Source organism: Photinus pyralis, unplaced genomic scaffold (genome assembly GCF_008802855.1).
Source record: "Photinus pyralis isolate 1611_PpyrPB1 unplaced genomic scaffold, Ppyr1.3 Ppyr1.4_LG6, whole genome shotgun sequence".
Classification (NCBI taxonomy): domain Eukaryota; kingdom Metazoa; phylum Arthropoda; class Insecta; order Coleoptera; family Lampyridae; genus Photinus; species Photinus pyralis.
Genome location: NW_022170663.1, coordinates 10,390,473 through 10,416,556, shown reverse-complemented (window position 1 = coordinate 10,416,556; position 26,084 = coordinate 10,390,473). Strand labels below are relative to the sequence as shown.

Below are 26,084 nucleotides of genomic sequence, written 5' to 3'. Positions count from 1 at the left end.
AAATTTCATTGTACAAACGCATAACATAAATAAAAACATAAATATTATAAAACCTAATATCACGAAGAAAAATAAAAACTAGCTATTTTAAAAAATGGAACTTAACTTACTGTTTCTAAAGAGTCCCAAAGGGAAAGGCGAACAGTATCCGACTGTGTAATTTATAGAGTAGACCAAAGCCAGAAATTTGTAACAAACTACACCAATCTACTTGTGTACGGCTTAGTAAATGATCCACTTGAATTATTTTTTTATTATAAACGAAGTGACCCTTTTAGTAATTATTTAAATAGAGTAGGTATGTATCAAATTCGATTAAAAATAACATCAGATTGATCACTAATTACTACTCACAACTTATCACAAATTTGAAACGTGGAATGAATTTATAGTTTGTCACAAAACTTCCTCAATACAAAAGCTAATCTTATGAAAATAATATAAAAAATATAGGATACAAAAATAAATAGTCACTCTTTGGATTCCATTTCAGTTCATAGGACACAATAAAAATTCAGTTCAAAATATACTTTCACACTGTAGATAGAAAATACTTTTTTTAAAACTATTCTGTAAACCTAAATTTGATTGTTAATGTTGATGGTCGTTTTGTATGGACTACAAAAAAAGGTGGTGATAATTAGTCGTCCTGATGGTGAATTGCGACAGATCTCTCTGTATGACTGCAAGATTCGGTTGACATTTCATTACTATCGCAGTTGAACGATTGACGTTCCACAGCCTTCATGCGGATTTTGAGGTGATCCAGCATTTTTTCGATTGCCAGCAGGCGTTTTTCTAAGCTGGTGCCCCCTAAGAAACCCACCTGTAACAGAAAACAACAAATTTATTACAAATCGAACTGGTGCGTTCCGGGTATTTTCTGTTGGCGAGTTTTGTTTCCTATTGTATTTTATTTATTTTTTTCCCGCTCATCAACTATTTTCTATCTAACCAAAAACATGTAATTGTCATGAGTCTACTCGATGGTTACTTTTTCCCTAGAGCTGTAGAAGTTTCACACATTTCCAAACATTATTAAAGTAAATCAATGCTTTTACTGCGTAATGGACCAAACGTCTCCAACAGAACGGATATTCCGTGTTCGCGCTTGCCAACAAAGTAAAACTTGCGTCAATTTTTCAATAAAAACACACAAAATTGTCATCACACACCGAAAAAATGATATTAAATCTGCGTGGGAGGGTCCACACCCTCACTCACACTGTGTGTGTGGGTGTGAGAGAGAGGGTGTGTGTGTGTGTGTCTGTTCTCCGTTCTTCTAACCCTGTCAGTTCCAAACCTGCAGCAGGTGGATGGAAATTTTAATAGTTCCACGTTTCACAATGTGAAATAGTACCAGACAGGGCGATTGCTGCAAAGAATTGAATTGTTAGAGGACAGGCATTGTCCTAAAATTAATTATGTGAGTCTTCTCGCTCTTCTACGTGCCAACAGGAATTGCATAAAAATCAATTGTTTATTTTCTGCTTTGGTTAATTACTCTAAAACTGTCAACGTGCAGATAGTATTTATATCGCAAGGATGTTTTCTCAACTATTGTTATGGACTTTAATTATGCCAAAGAAAATAAGTATCCGCTCCGAATTAGTGTAAAGTCGTATTAATTATTAATGACATTTCATTTATAGTTTCTGCCAAAATAGATTTAAATATACTAAGTATAAATCCTTGCTAATATAGGGCCACCCTCGGGAACGCAGGAAGTTAAATGCTTGCTGTAAATGAACGCTTCCATTTTTTTTCACCAAATTTGACATTTGAGCAGCAGAATGTAGTACAATTTAGTTGACAGTCACGATGGAACGCTATAACTCTCGCCAGGAAAGATTGCCGGTCACAGCACACCTTGTGTCGATTTACAATCCTTGTTTTTATTAAGATGCGAGCGACTTCTGGAATAGGATCGTGCTAATGTTGAACAAAAAGTCTTTTCGTTCAACATTGACACGATACTATCCCGGAAGTCGCTAGCACTTTACGAAAAACAGAGATTGTAGATCGGGATCAAGTGTTCTGTGACCGGCAATCTTTCCTGGCGAGAGTTATATATAATAGCAAAACGTGTTAAAATTATCGAGGTAGGTATATTACCAAAATTCTAAATCGCCGCCTGGCCGCCTAATTTCTGGCAATCATCAGCCAGCTTGGGAGCCTAGCTCATGCGGTTTAATACCGCCAGATTTTTTCTTTGGAGCTACGTGAAGGAGAAGGTCTATGCCTATAATCCACAAACAATTGCCATCTTGGAGATAATATGGAAAATTCGACGGAAATTCGTGTGGATTTTCGGAAAGGTACACTTTTGTCTAAGAATATTTGTGTCTTTTAAGACCGAGTTTTGCGTTACAAAGATAAAACTTAAGTTTTCGGCGCGAATTCTCTAATTTACAACAAATGGGAATTCCAAAGAATACACTCACCCTTAATTGCAGGCTTAGCGGTAAAATTGCCACCAACCACCATGTCCAGGAGGGACCATCAGGTAGTGTGGTCCAGTTTTCTTCCAGCGCAGGCATATGGCCAATATACCTTTCGATCTCGTCCAGTAATCTACTCTTCAACGTTGTCAACCAACGAATCGTCTTACAGTGCACCCTTTCGTGTAAATGTCTTAGTTCAGGTAGTTGCTCCGAGGATACAATACGATCACTTATGTACTGAACAACCGCCGTATCGTAACCATCTTGCTCACCACGACTGACAACGCGAAAACGTCTCAAGCCGATCGTAGTCAAAATCGACGTTCCATTGCTTAAGTAAACGCAATCCCGAATCTCAAGCATGGTACCAAACCATGCGAATTTATCGCCATCGTTCGTCTTAGCTGCCATTCCGAAACGTTTCGTGGACGATTGCAGACATCTTCGCGCCAGCAGTCGATACCTCGGTTCGTAGACGAACAAAGGACACGCGACCTTAGGGAACGCGCTGGTACATATAAAAATAGGAATCTGCAACCAAACGAGTTAGTTTCACATCAAATAATGCCAAAAATAAACCGTGCCTGATTGTTTTTTTCTAACTTGTCTAAAACCTGCCGATTTATGCTCAACCGCTCCTGCCATTCGTCCGAGGCTAACGAGCGTAACGCCTGCGATAATATCAAGTTTTCTCCCCTGAACTGCTCAGAAGATTTCAGGGGATGCATGCACAAAGGACACGCCAAGCCGTGATCCAAGACTCGGGTCAGGCATTCTCGACAAAACGTGTGGCCGCAAGTTGTCGTGACGGGATCGAGTAGACACTGGCTGCAAAGGATGCATTCGAAGTCGGTAGCTGATAGCTCATTCCAGTTGTAATCTCTGTGTTGGTTCTGGAAGGCATTAACACATTTATTTTGTTGAATAGGTATACAAAAAATATGTCGCGTCACACTTAATTGATATATTATATGATTGGTAAAAGGGGGAAATTGTAAGGCACTAAAAATGTCTAAGATTGTTAGAAGGGCGTCATGCTTGATTTCCATATATAAAATAAACCCTCTTTGTTTTCTAAGGATACATATTATGTATACCCTTGGCCACATTAATAAAATCCAATCACACGAAAGCTCTCGCGAAAGCTGTAGTCGAATAAAGATCGTCTTTACTTTACGTCTGTGTTTTATTGCAACTACCCCATTAACCCATTAATATATTTAATAATGAAAGGTTTTTAAGGAGTGTAAGCGCAACTAGTAGGTATTTATTTTTTTAAATTTGACTTTTAAAGTCGAAATTCCGACTATGACAAGAAAACCTCGGTCTAACTCTCTTCAAAGTAATGCGACAGTCACACATTTGTCGAACAAGTTAAAAAAGTAATCGTAAACGATTTAAAAAAAGCACATTTCCACTTGCATTCATTTCCCATTTGTAAGATGCAACTTCTATTAAAATAAAAATCCGGTCACAAAGTGTAAATGTAATAAACGGCTATTATTTTATTATAATATACACTCGCGCCCACAAAATCGAATGTCGGTACGCTCCCGTTACACTACCCAATGTTGTGGAGCCGTACACTTTTTACGGCACACTATCAGTTATTTGAGCTATTTTGCGATTATTTCAAGTTTATTGAAATCCAAGTTAGGTACGTCATTCTCTTGTAAGATGCTCTGGGGAATAAGATTTGATTGCAATATTGAACATTTCCCCCCAGAAAATCTTCTATCATCATTTCACTACACTTTCATCGCCTATGGAAATGAAATATTTTGTTTGTTCACAGTATTTTCGATGTAATTCCCTTACAATCTTGGTTTCTGCATGCGGCATTGCAGCATGATTATCCAACCTATACCCTTGTGGGTGATTCAGGTGAACTCGTTGCACATCCGTAATTAGTTAATTAATTACGCAATATGAATAATTTCTAGAATTTATAGGAAAGTTTACCTCGAATTCGCTAAGAGTTTTAGCATGCTGTCCATTGCACTTCGATCGAAGAGAGTAGCGTGGTTCTGGAACCAGGCGCGTCCAAATTTTGAAATCTGCAAATAAATAGACGATTAGTCCAATTAGTGCAACGGGTTGCACAATCAAAGCACTAAATGCATCGGCGATGGTCAAAGGAATGCCATAAAAATGTTTGGGGAAAGACGTCTAGAAGACCATGTGATCATCTGCTCGTCTGGGAATGCAGAAATGATCACAGCAGGTTGACATTGAAAGTGCATTAAACTGCAACTTAATGAACAAAGGCAGAATTGCAGCGATCTTTTGTTATTACAGTTTAACTAATTACGAAAGACTACTGTTGTAAATCAAAATTAAATAACGACAGTGAATTTAAATTGTTTTGTTATTCACTTGCATATAAATAACAGTAGTTGAGACATGCGAAGTAACTTAACAACCAACCGTGTGTTGTGTAAGAATGTAACTAACGATTAGGTTCATAAAAAAATTAATTAATGGTTCATTTATTCTAATTGCGCTGTGAGTGTGCTGCAAATCGTTTGCTTTTCACAATTTGCGCGATCGTTTCGTTAAATTGAAAGGTAAACTCATACGGATTCATGTCCTGTTACTTCGGCTCCGGCAATTACAGAACCATTCTATTTTTCTTTGGATGGTCCATGGAAAATAATATTTGGATATCATTTTACTGGAAGCAGTCCGAAGCAAATAAACGAACTATCAATGATTCAAAAAAATTTCCCAAAGAGTGAACTTTATGCTGCACAATTATTCATTAATCGACTTTCATATTGTTTTCTGCTAAGGCAGTTACATTATGCTTTTAATATAATATGCAGATCAGCTGCGCTTACCATTTGGCATTATAGTTTTTGGTATGATTTCGTTCCAGTACAGGTGACAAGCCGGCTGTCCAGTCGGCGCCGATAGCAGCCAAACGAGTGCGCTGCTAGGCGGACCGCGGACGGGCACGAGGTGCATATATCATTTACTCGAAAACGGTAAGACCTATCACTAAAATTCTTTCACCAAAAACTTTTGGTGACTATCAGCTACAATTCGTACGATACATGTATAGAGATTCCTCAAATAATAAAAAAGTGTCTCGCAGAGTGAAGTTTACGCTTCTCAATAATCGATTTATCGACTTTGATGACAATTATAATATTTTAGTTATATCATGTTTTCGACGTAATAGGCATAGTTAGAAGCGCTTACTATTTGGCAAGATATAACTGAAACAATTATAACAATATCTCGTGTGAGAGCCGAGATATCACGGTGTAAATCTCTAAAAACATAAATTTTTATTAAGGCACTTTTGAGTGGTTTTTTGACTATAAAAAATGTCATGACCACCGGAAAATGTCGTAGAACACCATTTCGGATGCAGAATTACAATATCTACATATTCTACTAGGTCTATTTCACCCCTATTCAGCGGTCCCCATTAGCGCAGTCCTTGATAGAGCGGTCTCAATACAGCGGTCCCCAAATGAGCGGCACCCCGTTTAAGCAGCCTCGTTTTCGATTTCGCCCCTATTCAGCGGTCCCCATAAGTACAGTCCCTGATAGAGCGGTCCCCAAATGAGCGGTATCACACAGTTCGAGCGAGGGATATTTTCATAATGAGGTACAAATACAGGTAGAAATTCAAGGAACCGACCGATAAGTCATGACTTGGTCGGTTGGTTGGACCTTATAATCTATGTAATTATTCAGTAAAGAATGCATTCGAAAATATCCGAATATTTACGAATTTGTCGAAAAACTCCTTGCCGAACAAGCGATGACAACCACAACGTTGCAACAAATTCGAGGCGGCCAAAATGTAGGCAACAACAATAGAGCCTACCTTCAAATAAATAACAGGATTAATAGATTACAAGAACAATTTGACGATGGCGATATAAACGTCTATGAATATCTTCGCAGAGTATCTTACAATATTAGTAATCCAATTGCTTTCTAATTAATTAGGATGTAATCAACAACTGTAACGCATGTAGTTGTTGTATTTTCCTTTATCATATAAATCTTTAAATTGTTTAATTCTTTTTCTTTTGCCACATTTCAAGTAAATAGAAAATTATAAATATGCGAGTTTCATTTCCATAGAAAAAAACTCACCTATCTACATTATATCCAGCGATAAACACAACGTATAATTTTGGGTCCTAACTCTAGCAACATCGTAGTCTGAGATCAAGGGAATGAGTGCCCTTAACATAGGTGACATCACACAGGGGTCTCAGTACAGCACCCACATTAAAACGATAAGTTGAATTTAAAATCGCCGTTCGATGAAATGGAATACCGCGTTAACACCGTGCTGCTGAACCGAGGCCCGTTGAAACGAGTCGGTTGAATCGGGACCGCTGAAATGGGACGCTGCGCAAACGGCGTGCTGTTGAATGGGACCGCTGAAATGGGGTCTTACCGATCTTGTTATACCTCAAAAAAAATTTTTTCACATATTTGGCGCGATTTCGCTCCACTAATGCCATTTTTCGTTAAAAAAAGTCCGATAATTTCATCACTATGTAAAAAAGAATTTAATACTTGCCCAGCATAAGTCACCGCCTTCGAAGACAAAGTCTTACTGATTCAAAACCGAATAATTGAATACTGATCTGTCACACAAAAATGCACTGAAGTCTTCGATGTAACACGAGGGTAACCCTTACGGGGTGTTACTGTCGAAAATACCAAAAAAATTAAATTTACTAAGCGGAAATAAGTAGGTAATTTGGAAAATATTGATCATTTTCACGCTTCGCAAGTATTAATAAATTCTTTTTTACATAGTGAAAATAGTATATTAAGATACAAGTGTATAATCAAGTCTTTAATGCACGCACAACGAGTTTAAGCGCACGACACGACGCGAAGCGGAGTGCCTTTAACGTTGCAAGTGCTTTAAAGATCAAAATTACTTGTAAATAAAAGCTCTTAAATAGCTCGTAATTCCAGGACAAAATTTAATTTGAAAAAAGTAATTCTGATCAGTGGGGGGCTGAATCCAAGTAGACTCGGCCACCCCATAAGAAATGTTCGATTCCTAGTGATTAAAGCGAGCTCTAAAATTTTAAGCTTGCGATATGAAAAGCACCTAAATAGCTCATAAATTGGATACCATTCTTAAATTGATCACGCCACGACTGAGCGCATCTACGCGTTGTATAATGGTACTGTCTGCCAACACGCGTACGGGACAATCATCACTTGATGCGACACCAATTGTCTTAATGTCTTCTTTTCTGCTCTGCTCGACTAACCAGTAACTTCATACCCATACAAAACAAGCATTTCCAATGCTAAAATGTCCACGATAATAGGGAAAAATAAGATTCCAATAGAATTCGAGATTTCAGGAAAATTCGATAAGATTCCGGAAGATAGGTTCAGAAGACATCTATAAAATGTTTATAAACGACAACCTTATAGTTTTGAGGAAATTGTCGAGAAAATTAACGGGAAACGGACGCTTCGGAGAAAATTTAACAAAAAAACCTTGGTGTGGTATACACATCTTAAAGTGGCGGATAAACCACACCATTTGAACCAACACCAAGGCACTGGAGGTCGAAGTATGTACGAGACAACGAGAAAAGCGACTGTGCTGAAACGAGGAAGCGCATTGGCGAAAATTACCTCGTCGTCCTTCCAAGACAAATTTATAGAACGAGGAACCATCGCCGATTTAATGCCGGTGCAATGTAGCAATTGCTTTGCTCAGACACAGACAGCGTTCCATAAATTAACTTGGGATGCACACTCAAATTTGATGTCCTCAGCGTTTAAAACTCGTCGTCGTGGTACATTAACATAACTAATTACCTCACCAAATTTATTTTTGGATTAGTTACATCTGTGTCCCTCTGATATTTATTACCATAAATCCTATTTAGATAATCTTTAAAAATAGCTTAATGGTTAACGGTAACATTCCTCCCATTTTTTCGTTCCAAAAAAGTTATCCTACTTTCTATTTTACCTTCATGTGTTCACACAATAAGAAAGAAACGGTTTATCAAGGTTGCAAGCTTGCCAAACGGTATTGCATAACGAACCTTGAATAAATGTTAAAAAGTCTAAAACGTTAAGTAACAGAAATTGCATAAAGGAGTGTGCAAAATGTTAACAATTCGATTTTGTCATTTTATAATAATTCCCTTGCAACAATGGATCCTTTTATTACATTCTGACTAGCAATTGGGTTAATTGTATAGTAATTTAAAAATTTCTCGATTTAAAAAATGAGCTGTTGCCAAATTAATAACTTTGTCAATTTTTAATGCGGCCGGCGCGGCGGCCGGATGTTTCATAAGGCGTTTTGTTATTGTAGCGCACGCTTTAATAAATTAGTCATTAAAAGGTACTACTATTATATAATTTGCTAGAAATTTGTATCCGTTTAATGCAAATTTAGATCTTCGTAAGCGTAATCGATTAATCAAGTTTTATTGGTTCACGTGCTTCTCTTTCTAATTTGTCTCGTCAGCACAATAGGTAACTGCTGATCGGAGATGATCAGTTTGATGGACTTGGAAACATTGATCATAAATATAATAATATCAAAGAAAAAGACCTATCTGGGTGTAGCACAGGGGTCCAGTTCTCCACCACTTCGTTTCCTGATTTTGCCAGTAAATAATGACTAGACTTAGACATCATTATTATTATACCTAGTCTAATACTCTAAATGCAGCATTTCTTAAAATGTGCTCCGCCGCCTTCTTGAATTATATTAAAGGAATTGTATTATTTGTACTAGCAAATAGTTTTTATCATTTTAACGTTATTTCCTTAAAAAAAATGCCCGCATTTGTGAGGCTGCGATAACAATTTGGGGCGCTAAAAGTGGATATTTGAAATTAAATTTTTCAAAAATTTCCGGACCTCCTTAATGGATACTCTGTACCTTCCATACCCCCCGGTCAAATACGCCTCACCCAGAACCTCGCGACCGCAAGTCACCGTTGCGAGGGCCCTGGGGATCCGTCATCTTAGATTTCACTTTATTAGGGGCTCCGTGTTGTACGGTCTCTAGATTCACTAAGATTTTTTTTTATTTTTCACCGATTTCGAATGAGTCCGATTTTTCCGATTCTATAGATCCATAAAATCGTTGGAATTCCTCAGATTACAGAACTCGTGAGATTATCATTTAGTCTAAAAGACTTTTGGGTGGTTTAGTGACCGTTTGCCACTGCACACAGCATTTGTATTTAAGAGTCTCCTTCCTCAAACGTGGTATTAATATTCAATACTGTTTTTGTCCATCGTGCGAGAAATCGCGTTAAAAATTTGCGAAGAAATAATGTATCGAGTTTGTGGGTGTGTTAACTAATTGCCTCTGGTACCACTTCATATTGCGAGAGGCCACGCCAGACATTTCCCGCAGATCTAAATCTGCTGAGTAGACTTGCATAGTATGACCATTGAATTTATAACTATCGTAGGTATGACAATGGAGAGCAATAATCAATTTTGATTTTACAGATTGTTGACTTGTCGGCCAAGTATTTATAAAACATGCCAAAAATTACGTAGATGAATTAATTCCTGTTTTTACGATAAAAAGTGTTTCTATTTCTGTAGGAAGATAATAAGTTATAAGATACGTAGTTATGCAAAAAATATTTTCACGGTCATGAGTCATCGCACTCCCGCTCGTACATTACCGCCAAATGTGTTCATCCAACATCCGCGAGTGATAAACTTCAACAAACAGGGGGCACCGACCTTGTTCACGATTATTATTTAATTTAATTTTCCCATTAGCAACACTTTGCCAGTTCATTTTTCTAAAATTATCCGACGATAATTATTATTTTTCAAATTTTTATGGGAGGATGTGTGCGCGATTTTTAGAAATTACGATCGATGTGTAGGTACTCAATCTGTGCTGTTTTATAACAATAATCAACTATTAACTGTATATGTAATAAATTGCTGAATTACACAAGTCTCTCTTATGTTATTTAATCAGCTTAAGCATTACGACATGCAAGTCGATCATAAAAGTTCGTTGCCTCCTACCTACCCAAATTTTTGCCAAAAATTATTGCATCTCAGTTCAACTGCGCGGACAAATACTGTAATTTTGAAAAACATAAATTACCCAGTGACGTGCAAACCAAATAAATATACATACAGACTTTGCCGCTTCCAAATTTTTGAAGTTCGTAATTTATGTAACGCTATCAACGCAGCTGGAACAAATTTCAATTTAATTTCTCTAATATTATCACATAGGTACTTAAATTGCATAAACCGGCCCATTAATCTACTTTTCCAACAGAAGTTCGTTTCACTTCATTTTTTGCCACGTTTTATGGCAATAATAAAATGGGAAATATCAATTTTGGATCGTACGCGCACAATTATTAATTATCGAATGGTGAAAGCCGTAAATCTTGGCTTCGTCCCTTGACTCTATAGTTATTTTTTTTGCAATTATATTTTGGCGCCGTTCTGATCAACATTATTTATAAAAAATAATAAAATTTGGAGCAAAGTCAAACACGTGCTAATGGATCTTAATCAAAACTTTTTTATATTTCGAATGATCACTAGCAAGACCTGAAAATTCACAAAAAGATTGCCGTCGTCGGTGTTAAATGTTACTTATAACTTCATTCCCTAGGTCATGTATCGAGTTCGGACTTTCGCTAGATTATTCCCTATGACTCTTAGAAGTGTAAAAATTCAATATAACTCTTCTCTGTGGTCTAGGTCAAAAGTTTTAGAGCAAAATGTACCCAAAATTATTATTTACACATGAATTTAGAGTTGATAACGTGCAAGTTTGATAACCGCATGTGTGCGAATCAAAAATGTTAAATTATTTTTCTGAGGCCACGTGGATTTTGATCAAAATATGTCAAAATCGTTATTTATGCACCAAGATGGTTGAGAAAAAGACTAGGGGCATTATCTCAATGCCCAAGACATGAATTTGATGCATTTTTGGTGACCACGTGGATTTTCATCAAAACATGTCAAAATCGTTATTTATGCACCAAGATCGTAGGGAAAAAAACCAAGAGCATTATCACAATGCCCAAGACATGCATTTGATGCATTTTTGTTAACTATAAAATGTATTTTGTAAGAGTAAAATAAATTGTCGTTAAAAGTGATTGTAATACTGACAATCCTTCGATATTTCGTTGTGTCGGTTTATTAAATGTGCACGTGATGTACTCTTTCAGCATCAAGATAATGCGTTGGAATACTTTTAAAACTCCAAATTCACGTGTAAAACATAATTTTGAGTGCATTTTGATCTAAAGCTTTTAACCTATAACACAGAGAGAAGAGTTCTATTGAATTGCTACACATCCAAGAGTCATAGGCAATAATCTAACCAAAGTCCGAAATATGAAATATTTGATTTCTATTATATTGAGCGCGCAGTTTTTCCTGCTCCCGATTCACTCAAAGTTCTATAACTTTTGTTCCTGTTGAACCAGCTTCCTGAAAATTAACAGCGTCCATCCTTAATGTCCCAAAGTACCCGTACACCAAATCACAATCGGGCACTTTTGAAAAGAGTTAGAGCGCCGACGGACGGACGGACGACAATACAAAACTATAAAGGATCTGAGGATCCTTAATAATTCGAAATGAACAAAAAAATTTACAATAATAAAGATTTAGTTCAAAATGGTGTCTTACGTTTTGTAACATTAAACCGAGCATTAAACCTTTGAATGGTCGCCATACTTGTAGTAGCAAATCACACCAGAAAAAGAGTCACCATCTCCCCGTCTATTTACAATTTTTGGTACCTACCTGCGCTAGACGGAGATGAAAAACTAAACCTATGGAAAATGAATGTTGAACTTATGTTTAAAATCTGTAAATTCATGAATGGTGTATTTGTAAATCGATATCTTCAAGATCGCGTAAAAGGGGACGAGGCCGAACCTGTGCCGCCACTAAATGAAACTTGAAAGCGAGATGAGGTGAGATAAAATAGAAGAGAGATCTTTTTAAATTTGTCTTAAAATTGCTACACGTTCCGACGGTGATTCATCACCCTCGACTTAAGTTAAAAATGATGGAATAGGTATAGGTGTTCCAAAGGTTAGAGGGTTATGTAAGCTACATAATTAAAGAGGACACGTTTTCCAAAGTTCACTGGAAGCATTTTCGAGCTATTGTGGTTCCCTAGACAGACGTTGATCAGATCTGCAACGATTTGCATAATAAGCGGCTCAAAAATGATCAAGTAGAGATATCTGTGCCACTCGATTTCAAACTTATGCACTCGCCAACATTTTCTCTCATTTCATTCTTGCAACCCACAATATTGCAAAATAGCAGATGTGTAAACTATTGCACTACGTCGTAAGACGCTGATGCCGATGGAACGTGAAGTGAAGGGTGTTAGCAGTGGACCTTACCTATTTACTACCTATTTAGAGAAAAAAAGACGAAGGCAAGGTAGCCTCTAAACGCATTGATTTAATTATACTATTTTACCCGGTTGTATGTAGTAATGTAATTCCTACAATAATCCAATACGATGGCATAATAAGCTATTGTGAACTGATTACATAATAAGAATATTAGTAACTTTGTTGGCGTGACCGATACACACTGCCACAACTTAAGAGCAGAAATACAGATTATTCGGTAACTTCACATTATCTTGTGTACATTAGGACAGGAGAAATGTTACATTCCCAATAAAGATTAAATAACATCCCTCTATGATATTGATTTAACGTTGTCGATTACGTAAATTAATTCTATACGGGGGTCGTTCCTAAACTAGCTTACGAATTTAAGTGGAAACTGGAAACGAAATAAACTAATTTAGGGTGGAAGTAATTACAAATTCTGTTGTGTAATTGCCATTGTAATTGAATTTCTTTGACACAATTGTCCGCCCGTGTATTAATTACACATCTCGACCAAGTTTTCTAGTTTACGTCAAACAGGATTTCGTCGACGCATGTCTTCCTTGCACATTTGGGTCTTAGGATTTGGTATAAAGGTATTGCGTCACGATTACGTATTTAAATTTCAATGCCTTGAGGTACTTTTATCATCAAAAAATAATATAAACGATTACATAGCTTAAAGCGCCAACCTTAGCACCAACATACGCATTATACGAACAGGTATACGGTCGAAGTACGAATTATGTCAAACGGTAGTTATGGGGTAGAAAACTGAGGTTTCTAAACTCATATGTCATGAAACCCATCCCAGCTCACAGTAAAGTCAACAAGGGTTGAACTTGTCTTGTAGTTTGTAGTGTAACAAACCTTTAAACTTCAACAGCAAAGGGCGTAAAGGTAATTGACTGGCGTGAATTCCAGGAATACTCGTACATTTGCATATAATTAAAGTAAATAATAGTATATTAAAGTACAAGTGTCATTTGACGAAGATTGTCGCACGAGTGCGACAAGTAGACAAATGACACGTGTGGTTTATACTATTTTTTCTATTTCGACTTTATTTTAAATAATAAATTATACAAATTATAAATATTGCCTTTAGGCGTTGTTAGGTAATTTTAAACCTCGTTTTAAACTATCATTCAGTGTATGTTGGTAATAGACACAGTTAATTTATTTTCACGTTGGCTAACCTGATTCCTGTATTTTCAAACTTCAAACTTTTAATTATTTGGTCATAATTCCATTTTGCGGCAGTTATGATGAATACGGATGACAAACACGTCTCTTGTACCCCACCAGAGATCCAAGAGATTGCCAATGAAGCGACGTTAAATTTACTGCCTGTGAAATCGAAAGTAAAGTACGAGGAGTACAACATTTTTGAAAACTGGCTGGCCGAGAATGGAGTTCAAAAAGTAAGCAAGAATGTACTGGCGGCATATTTTACTACGCTAAGTAAAAATTAAAAAAAGTTCTACCCTTTGGAGTATATATTCAAAATTAATCGGAATTAATACAATCGGTCAAGTTCCTCGTACGTTATTTACACTTTACAGGGTATGTTTAGTTTTGATTTGACGGATACCGTTGACGGCAGAAAAGCGAGGGGTACCAATCCAACAAAATAAAAAAAATAATACGTTTCTATTTCTTTCAGCATCATTTCTGTCTAGAAACGCACGCAAACTGGGCCAATCAAGTACGGTTTCTGTATTGTTTCCACATCGAAATAGAAAATAGTATATTAAGAAACAAGTTTCATAAGTGGCGCGTTTAACGCACGAGTTCAAGTTTAGAAAACGAGCCGCTCGCGGCGAGTTTTCTAATGAACGAGTGCGATGGGGCGTCTTATGAAACAAGTTTCTTATACTATTTTTTCTATTGAGAAGAAATTTTCGAGAAATTTTTATCAAAATGATGTTATAGTAACTTTTTGTAACTAGGGAATTTTGATATAGAAGTTGTATTAGTGCAGGTTGTATTAAGTTGGCAGTACCACGTCCCAAATATTTCACTTATTTAAATACACTCTCATCAATTTTGTTTTAATTAATAAACTTCAGAAATTAGTACATTAACTGTGGAACAATTCATAAAGGCAAAATGCAGTCCTTCGTCCTTTTATATAAGTTATGTGAAATTCAGTCGTGTCACTGTCGATTAACGACAAAGCTAACAGCTAACAGATTTCGCCCATACGACACTGCTTCTACTTATATTGGTGACTGACATAAAAAGAAAAACAAAGGTTTCTTTTTGCGATTTGCCATTAACGGTCACTAACGGATCGGTCCTTAGTGGGTTGTTGTTACGTGATAGGTGTCACTCATTACGACGGGTTCGGCTTCGGATCGTCACTTCCTCTTAGGAGCATAACGATACTACACAAATCAGGCTCACGATATGAATAACGCAGAACAAGTGCTAAAAGCAATAAGCTGCTCCTTTAAAATATTGTTTAATGTGTTCCGAAGGTATCCTCGTTGTCATCCATTCCCCATTCGAAATCTCCTTTATAACCTGTAGGTCGTTTTTGGAAGATAGGTACACTATTCGTACTAGTAATCATTGGTCACAGATTGCACGTAGATGTTGAACGTGCTACAAAAAGAGGCATTAATCATTAATGTACAAATTTACCTCAAAGCCCCACATTTTTGATATCTCGGTTCTTACGCTACATACCGTAATATTTAATTCCCTTTTGAGTTTTGGAAGGAGAAAGTAATTAAGTGGTTTTTTCATATTGTTCTTGTAATTTGATTAACACTATCAGCCTTACATGTCTCGCTTTTAATCAAATAGAAAGGGAATCTTGTCTTTCTGTATATCAAAACATAACCCTAATTTGTAAATAAATACAATCGAATGTCAAATAGGGTAGTGAATTTAGGTTTTCCTCTTTAATACCAACTTAAAAACGGTGCGTTAATAGGTCTCATTAACGCACTGTTTTGAGCGGAAAACAGTGCGTTAATAAGAACATTTAAAAATCGAAATAGAAAATAGTTATTTATATAACAAGAGCGCGAAGTTCAATTTCGCGCATTGAGACTGAAGGTATTTTGACGAGGCGAAGCCGAGTTAAAATATCAGTCAAATGCGCGAAATAACTTCGCGCTAGCGTTATATACAATATTTTTTCTACAACTGAACCGATTGTTAATTAAATTGCTGTTTAAGTTCAACTTTGTCCCGTGCGCGAAATACTTTTTTTCACTGTTGACGATTTCGCGCACGTTGTCAAGAGCAACCTTACTTATTAATTAACCGATTAAAAATCTAGTACTTCGCGTTTCGAAATCCGTCAGAAAATGACAGGTTTTTTTGACAGTTGTAGAAAAATATTTTTTTTGTTGTGTTTCTTTTGGCTTTTCGTTTGGGTTGAATACGAGTGAGTTGTGATAACGTGGTGTGTTTCTGAGAAGGAGTTTTGTGTTTTTTACCTGTGCTAGGCCGTGTAACTTTATGGGGTGGACCTGTCTTTGTAGTGCATGTTGCGTTACTTGTATCTATTTATTGTGTTTCTTTGTTGAGGTTGTATTTGTGTGGTTGCTTGGGTTATTGGTGGAGACATCACAGTACTTTGTGAGCCTGTAGTGCTGTTAAGGTATTTGCTTTTGGGTTGAATACTAATGGGTTGTAATAACGTGGTGTGTTTCTGAAAAGAAAGAGTATTGTGTTTTTTAGCTGTGGTAGGCCGTGTAAACTTTATTGGGTGGGCCTGCCTTTGTAGTGCATGTTACGTCGATGTTACGTTACTTGTATTTATTGCGTTTGTTTGTTCAGGAAGTTGTGTTTGTGTGGTTGGTTGAGTTAAGGGTGGAGATATTACATTATGTTGTGTCATGTTGTGAGTCTAAAGTACTGTTTAGGTTTTTGCGTTTGGGTTCGGTTGAATACTAATGGGTCGTGATAATGTGGTTTGCTTGATTGTAGTATATGTTGTATCATTTGTTGTACTTGTTTGTTCGGTAAGTTGTATTTGGTGTTTGTTTGGGTTAGAGGTGGGAGATATTACCCCCTAGTTGCGCCTATGGATCTGATGGCTTGGAGCTTCACATTTTCAAGCAAGTGCTACGCACATAAGGATCGAGTTGATCCAGGCTCAAAATAAATATCAATTTGGAATCTATTTTGTAAATCTAGGATGGAGTGTTTTTTCAATTAGGTATTAATCTTATGAACTGTTCACTGTTCAGTACTATTATTATTTCCTTGGTTATTTTTCTGTCAGCTCATATTTTTCACAGCATTGTGCAAATAAAAAATTGTTTTGTTTATACATTTTTGTTTGTGTACATTATGTAGCTATTGCGTCGTAATATTCCTGTAATTCGACGCATTTGTGCAAGTAATCAATACATTCGTGACGACGAGAATCAAATTTTGCAATGTATTGTTGCCTGCGAATAAAGCAAGTGCGGTGGTCGAGCTCGAGGATCGAGCGATTATTTAACATTTTGTACGCGAATTAATTGCAATGCATCCCTCTTCGTTTGCGAAAAAGGGGGTCAGGGCAATTTGCATTCGCTCATAACCATACTGAAATTGGCGGCGCAACGCTCTGCTGAATATACCGCAATGTTGATATTATTACACCGTATTATATAATACCTACCTATTCTGCGCAATGCTGTGTAAGAGATTCAGCACGCTGCGATTTTGAAATCGGGTCACCAATGTACCTAAAGTTGGCTGTTTTTCTTTGGGCGTTTATCGTTTCGTGCTATCAATGTCAATAAACCTTTGTTTTATAAACAGCTTATCAATAAGTGTATAAATAACTGTACTTGGAAACAAAGGCGACCGTGAAATGTTCAGACGCGTAGATTTACCAAAAAAAATTGTGAATTCACCCATTTATGTATAGACAGGGCCAAATGAATGGTAAAAAAGATGACGACCTTGCAGAGTCGAATTTTTTCCTCTCCGATACTAACCTTGCCCAACGTGAAAGTTATTTTATCTGTTTGATCACTTTAAATGCATAAATTTTAAAAAAACACAGGCGCACGATTATTCGATGTTGCCAAGCGACTTTTATTGTGGCACTTATACAGGGTGGTGACTTGCGTAACGCATCATAGGGATTTCAATGTAAAATTCATAACATGCGATTATTGGCTCCCCAAATTATTTTAGAGCAAAAATGTATTAAGATTTTTTGTAGAAAAAATTTTTTTACACCAATTAACCGTATTAGTTTTCAATTTTTTTCATGTAAAGACAGAAAATTGGAAAAATAAAACCCGCATCTTTTTCAATAATCTGCGATGCCATGGAATTTTTTAAATATATATACCGAGCTGGGAAGTGGTTCATTACCTACGCAGAGGTACAATCACCGACGGCGCGGTGAGGTATAAGCACGAGGCGTTGGTTATGAACCAACGAGGTTTGTATGCTATTTTATTCAGAATCTGACTTAAAGAGGTAATATAACAAATTCCACCAGTGTCAGCGTAACACTGAAATGTAATCAACATGGCCATGCAGATCGGGAAGTACTTTGCCGACCTCGACGAGGTTCGCAAAGTATGTCAAACAATTGCTCACTTCCATACTTTAAAACAGTAATATATAATTGTGAATAAAATATAATTTCCTATGATATAAACAAAAATTCCAAAGGCGACCTAGCAGAATTTTTGTAAGTTGTACACATAAAAAGAAAGTTTTCGAATAATTGAATAAAAATTTTGCGTTGCTATTTGAAAAAATTATCAAAGTCCTTGTTTGAGATCTTGGAATTGACCTCTGACTTCGAATGAAGGACCAGGTTGTTTCGTAACCAATGAGTATAATAATTGTATTAAATGCGAATAAAACCATAAAGAGCGTCTAAAAAAGCGGCAGAGCACCTCGGTGTGACCCCACGGAGTCATTGGATTTGACCCATTTTCATTTGGTTTGATACATGTGGTATGTATGTTAACTGTGCAAAGTTTGAACCCAATAGGTTTAAGCGTTTGTCAGAGGCCGAGAGGCGTGACCCTACGGAGTCATTGGATTTGACCCATTTTCAATAGGCTTATTACATGTGGCATATAGGTCAACTGTGCAAAGTTTGAACTAAATAGGTTCAAGCTTTTGGCAGAGACAGAGAGGCGTGACTCCAAGGGGTCATTGGGTTTGACCCAATTTCAATAGGCTTAAATTACTTGTGGCATATAGGTCAAATGTGCAAAGTTTGAACCAAATCGATCCAAGAGTTTGACAGTTATCGTGTTCACAGACAGACGGACACCATCGACTCCCTTATAAAGCTTGCATCGCTTTGCCCTGCCGCTTAATAATGAACATAAACAATTAGAATTTACAAACTTGAACTTGAATATCTTGACTTTACTATAATCTGTTCACCCAACAGATGGAGTTAAGTGCCACTACCAATAAATTTTGGCCAATGTAATAACAGACTCGTTTCACAGCCACAAAATTATAAAAACCGGGAAATTTAAAATTCGCATGTAACATTGACATGACTTATTACAATGCGTCATGTTTTGAATATTAACCTTTCAACACACAGCTGTATAATTTCGAATAAGTTAAATTTTCGGAAGTCTGCCACTTTGTTGCGGTAAATTTAAATTTGTGCGGGGGATTTGAATTTTTTTCTTTGATTGGCTGTGCCATCGATTTATTAGGTTCTTATAAGAATCACGTGAAGGTACAAGATACTGCAAATTATTATAGTGAATAAAAATTGGTCTTACAAGTATTCAAATTTGCTCCCAAATTTGGGAATTATAATATGTGGACTGCGGTATAAACAAAGATTCGTTACAACTTAAAGAGGTCCCCTGAGCAGCTGATCAAATAGTATCCAGCCAAAAATGTGTTTGTTCGGTGTCCAGAATATTTTAAGACGAATAACTTTTGCTTACACGTAAGATTAGATATAAATTAAATAGCGGAAATGGTTGCATTCCAAAAAACCAAGAGTTGCAATTTAATTATTATAGAACGGGTACGCCTTGACACTGTTTCGTAAGACCATCGCGAAATGGTGACTTGAAATATGCCCGCTATGCAATGGGTCTGAGTAATTATTTTACATTGTTTTAAAATGTTTGGCACTCTTCCTCTTATATCATCCAGTTTATTGTTAGAAATTTTTGATGGAAGGCTAGCGCGGACAGAATTTCGATCGCTTTAAAAAAACGCACCGAGACGTAGTGTAGAGATTATTGACCTTCCTAAATTTATCTTCTCAAGTTTGTGATAAAACAAATATTTGTATAAGTATATATTGTTTATCATTTTTATTTATAATAGCTTCATTTGAAGCCCTCGCGCGCCTTGTTGCCATCAGTGGAGCTTTTACCAATAAGTAAGAGTTATTATATTATTCAATAATTTAAATTTGAATTGTTTATTCAAGGTCTTTATAGCTCGTTAATAATTATCGCTGTGACCGTCTACTTATATAAGCGCGTGATAAAAGGCTGTTATTGATCTTAATTGTTGTTTTTTTGTGTACGTCACAAAGGGAACTTTTGATATTCACGTATGGATTCACGGGTTATAAATTTGTTTACGTAAGAACCAGAAAAGCAGTTTTTTATGCGTAGAATCGAGTACACTAAACTCTGCGGTTAATCCTCAGGTACGCTCGCTTAAAGGTAATCAGAAGTCATCAACTTACGTTTCCTTTTGTAAGCAAGCTAACAAACAATTGTTGTTGCGCGTTCCGCAATCCGAAAAATCGTAAGAACATTCTGATTTATTGTCTCGTATTCGATCTTGAATGCAAGATTTTTGAACGAGATCCAAATATTTGTAATGGCACCCGCGCAATTTTTCCTACCGCGATCAATGTTCATTACTGAAAAGCTGGAAGGATCTTGTGAGATGAATCTCTGTGACATCATTGAGTAATTAAATCACTCAACGGTGATATCCTTAACGGTTAGATAAAAGACGCTGACTCGCGCTGAGATCTCTCCAGTTCATTAATTTATTGTTTTCAGTTTAAAAAAAATTACACCTATTACCTATTTCTATTACATAATCGGCCCACACCATCAAGAACGAGGTGGATGTATTTCGTCAGGAATGCTCTTTTCTGTTACAAAATAGTGTAAATATTTGGATTGTCCATTTAAAGTTGAATAAGAGCCAACGTTAATGCCCAAAGCCGCAACAAATAAATCGTGCTAATGCTCTGCTTAACAATTCGTAAAATACCTAATTCATTCATAACCAGATGCCAGATGCCAACCTCTTTGAGGGATGGTTTGGTGTGTTAGGCGAATTCCATTAGAGATCCCAAATTAGAAATCCATACCAGAACAGTCCTAAGCAATATAGGATCAAGTCCAATTGTAGGATTGTGTTGATTCTATAGCAACGCACAGTTGGTTGTCTGAATGTGATGTCTTCCTGGAGACTGAGGGTTTCATGTTAGCAATACAAGACCAGGTCATTAACACACTATAAAAAACACATACATAAAGACAAAACAGTGACAAATGATTCTTGTCGACTCTGTTCACAAACATCAGAAACAATCCAACATATCTGAAATCCCATCTTATTCGCGATAAAATAAACATTCAAACCAATCAGATAATAAGGCCCATGGGCTAGATCCCGAATAGCCTTAATTAAATATAAAAAAAAAAACAAAAAAAAAATATCGGCATGCACACGACTTGCACGAACAGAATACAGACATCGACACGATCAGGTAGCTAAAATCATACATCAAAAATTAGCTCTTAAACACAATCTCATAACAGATAAGACACCATACTACAAATACACGTCACAGATCATACTTGAAAACAACACACACAAATTATATTGGGACAGGACACTACTCACACTACTCACAGACAAGACTATCCACAATAATAGACCAGACATTACACTTATAAGTAAAACAAAAAAATCCATTTGTATTATTGACATTGCCATTCCCAACACTAACAACTTAACCAAAACACATGCCGAAAAACACCGCAAATACACCGATATAGCTATCGAGCTTAAGACGCAATAGAGAATGAAATCTACTGTTATATAGTTCCCATTATTCTTAGTGCTACCGGAGTTACACCAAAGACAATACACCACAATTTACAACTATTAGGTTTAGATGGAAACACATACAAACATTTACAAAAAGCAGTCATTACCAACACATGTCATATTGTTCGTAAATTTCTAAACATAACACAAGATACTACATACACACATGATCCACAACGTATACATGTAAACAACAGTACTCGCTCACAATACGGTACACAACATACAAAAACTGAAAAATGGCCGATTCCTTCCATTTGCTGTAACTCCTTTATTTTTGAAGCTAGAACAAAATGGTTTGAGCATTATTCAGGCACTTTTGAACGTAGAAAATAATGTCGTCAGTCCTTTATTTCTAGTCCTTTTAGTACCTATAACTGCGTTGTAACTCAAAGTTAATATTTTTAATGAAAGTTACAGTTTACAAAGGTTTTAAAAGATGTATTGTTTTACGAGCTTTCCCAAAATGTAGGTATAATATATCATATGTACTTATATTTTCAATAACAAGTTTCCTACAATAAATTTTTCTTAAAACATTTTGTGTGAAGGTAGTAAATAGGTAACAAAAGATGGTCAACTATATTTTTCATAAAAAAAATCAACTTTTAGTTGCAGCGCAGTTACTGAGGCAGTTACTACCTAAAAGGTCTAGAAACAAACGACTGCCGGCATTAATTTCTACTTTAAGAAGTGCCTGAATAATGCTAAAGCCACTTTGTTCTAGCTTCAAAAATAAAAGAGTTACAGCAAATTGAAGGAATCGGCCATTTTTCAGTTTTTCTCTCTATGGAAAAACAAAGACGGCAGCTTATATCTGGCAACGGTAATGGGATAAGCATGAAAAAAGAGATCACGAGTACCTAAACTGTTTTCGTTTATCTGCGCGCTAATAAGAAACTTAATCATTTAATTCCATCAAAATTGGACTACACTGTAGGTACATTTGCAAAATGGAAATCAAAGCAACCGTTTTTGCATTTTGCCGTTGCATATTTGATTTATTGTAAAATGAACCTTTTTATTTTGTCGATTCTACGGTTTTGAAAAACGGAAAATTAAAACTAATAGGATGAACAGATGCAGTATTTTTTTCCCTAAAAAAACGTATTTAGACTTTTACTTTAAAATAATTAGGGGAGCTAGTAAAGTAAATGACTATAAAGAAATTACCTACCATTGAAATCCCTATGCTGCGCCGCGCTAGGCACCACCCTGTATACAGTTCTCTCTCCAAATGAAAATTCTTTGAGTCGATTCAATGAAGTCTTTCCAATTAAATGCATCTAATTCTTATACCTACTGTTTACCCTCGTGTTTACCATTATACCATGTGTTTACACAAATAAACGAATTTATATAGAAAAAAATCGGTGACGTGGAATTTGAAACTGTTTACAAGCAAACCTTTAGCGAGAAGGTAATTTATTATTTACGCATTGAGAGTCTTATATAAACAACCGACAAGGTCGATTTTTGTCTCTTTGGAATTATTCCACGAGATCAGCGATCATGAAAAGCTGGAGTTACACATTTTATTAATTGACAGGGACGATCATTTAATACTTGCATAACCCGTTAAGAAATATTTTCAAATGGGTTTAGATTTTTATTATTGTAAGAAAGTCTTCAGTATTATATTCATTACGTAATCCATAAGCAGCATAAGCTGTTTGTGTATATTCTCTTACATTACCTTAGCACAACGTAACACAGACTCCGTAAATAATAACACCTGCCGCGTTTTACGTAACAATTAAAAATTGTAATGTCACAAACTTGGAAAAGGGACAATGAATGGCACACCCCAATTTCTTACCTTCTTCCTCGAGTTTCTTTAGCTTTTCGATGATGTCTTGTATCAAAATATTCGTCCGCAACAAAGCGCCAAGTTCCGTTTTGCACTCGCTGCATTTCCCAAAGTGCACAATGTGTAAACAATCCTTGCAAAACGTATGGCCGCAGGTGACCGTAACCGGCGTTTCCAAAACGTTTCTACACATCGGGCACGTAAAAAACGCCGCGTCCGCCCTTTTGACTCTCAAATTTGGCAACTTCTTCGTCCTCTTCATTTCATTTTTAACCATATGTTTACGTAGAATCCTACCCGTTCTACATATACGACCACCGCCGCCGCTATCGACGGGGTCGTAATTATTTAACAACTCTGGATACTTTCGCAAAATGTGATCGACCGATTTTTTGAGGCATGATTTTTTCGACATTTTCCCACACGTTTTGAGTATCTATTGGAGTAACGTGAACACAACCGCACGTGTTGCACGGGACGATATCTAGCACAGCTGTATCGATTTTGCACGTCTCTTGCGCAACAATAATGTTATGTTCTACTAAAATAAAATCGTACGGAATTTGTCTAATCGCAGGTTGTTATTCAACGTTCCCTTAAATTCCTAGGAAAAATCGTAACCATGAATCATGGCAACTCCTTCTCCTTATGCGATTTACATCAATTATATAACCATATAGAAAAATTACGGAAAAACAAAAATGTCGTTAAAAGGCAAACGTGGGGACCTTCACTGTTTCGTAAAAATTTAATTAAACGCGGAATAGTTTTCGTAAAATTGGACGAGATTATGTAAACAAAGACGATCGTAAAACACATGTACGCACAATCCTGAGAGGTTTCTGCATGTTCACTACTGCGACAACTTTAAACAACTGACGATCGGACGATCGCCGGTCGCCGCTCGTAGCGACGTTGGCGATGATTCGCGCGTTTAACTTATCATGCACCAATCGCGTTCGAGGTCAGCGCGATTTGGACGCTTCGCGCTCTTTTTTCTTCGTAAATAATTTATATGTGGCATACTTTAATTTGTATGGTTACGTAAGGCGTACTTTTTATGTCATAGTTTTGCGTTTTTTCTTTCATTTTAGGACAATTCCAAATTCAAATTTACACCCCCATTTGAACGTAAGCACAGACAATTGGAGGCGCGGAACTTGACACACCGTGACAATTACCGTATCTGCTTACCAAAGTTCGTTGCCCTTAATTTGTCATTCAATTAGGGCCTTTTGGCTGTTGACGTTCGCGACACAAAAGGAAGAAGGGCCATTTATCCAATTGGAAAACAAACGTTGGTGTAGACACAATTTGCAATTTTTGGAGTACTCCGTTTTAAGTAGGTAGTTCGTTATTATCACGGTGATCACCGTGGTTATCATTTATTAGGGGAGACCGGGGCTAGTTGTCACAATTTTGGATTCAATCGCCTTTTAATATTTTGAAACCGACATTTTTAACACTTTTAGATTGTTTGACTAGTGACAACTTGCCCCGCTTGATTTGTGATAACTTGCCCCACTTAACCTATCGAAACTGAATGATAGATCAAAAGCATTCAAATAATATACACATATCAAAATATACCTACATAATGGCCCGTATGAATAAAGGGAGCAAATGCTTATACCGAAAAATCTCCTGAACTGTGGAGTTGAAGGAGAGTCCATGATTTCCTTGACCCTGTTCGGACACTGAGAGCTCCCGGTCCACACTCAGCGCTCACATTGAAAATGAAAGTTCTATTGAGAGAGAGTTTTATGAGAAACCTTTAAACGTGCCTCCTACCAAGCTTGAGTACGACGGCCTCTGCGATGCCAACCCCGATGAACTACTTCCACTACATAATTGAGTTTCAGTCAATGCTACACTTAGTACGTTTGAAATGCAATTTAATTGACAAGACTTTCGCATATATAAGAAATACTAGCTGAATTTTCAATAAGTTTAATGATTTGTCATTCAATCATAATCTTTACCTGAAAACGTCAAGAAAATCTAAATTTCAGGGCTATTTTGACATTAGAAAGTTGATCTTTACCTGACTAGACCTGTAATATTTTTACCTGACTCCCATTACAGTCCTAGTACATGCAAAATAACAATTAGATCGTTCATTGAATAAGTTATTCAATCAACGATTGGATAATTATAATGCAGACTATGTGGATATTTTTAAATATTAATATACCTACACAAAGGACTATTACAGGTCATAGAGCTGTAAAAAATACTGCGCGACTGTTTCGAGAGCTCAGGATACTTTATTCCCTATTCGATGTCCGATTATAGCTAAAGTATTGGACATACAAAAAAAATGTTAATATGCTTTTTTATGGGCAATTTAATAAACTATATTTTTTATCTAAACTA

At 36.5% G+C, this 26,084-nt stretch overlaps 1 protein-coding gene across 1 annotated transcript; it reads right to left on the bottom strand.

Annotated features, from left to right (window-relative positions):
* LOC116173791 (LON peptidase N-terminal domain and RING finger protein 2) lies at positions 1-24,569 on the bottom strand. The gene is made up of 5 exons (XM_031491484.1): positions 23,718-24,569; positions 4,407-4,501; positions 3,029-3,337; positions 2,445-2,975; positions 1-826 (listed from the first exon to the last, which is right to left on the bottom strand). The coding sequence occupies exons 1-5, from the start codon at positions 24,121-24,123 to the stop codon at positions 641-643; spliced, it is 1,527 nt and encodes a 508-aa protein (XP_031347344.1). The 5' UTR covers positions 24,124-24,569; the 3' UTR covers positions 1-640.
* Positions 24,570-26,084: the final 1,515 nt, after the last annotated feature.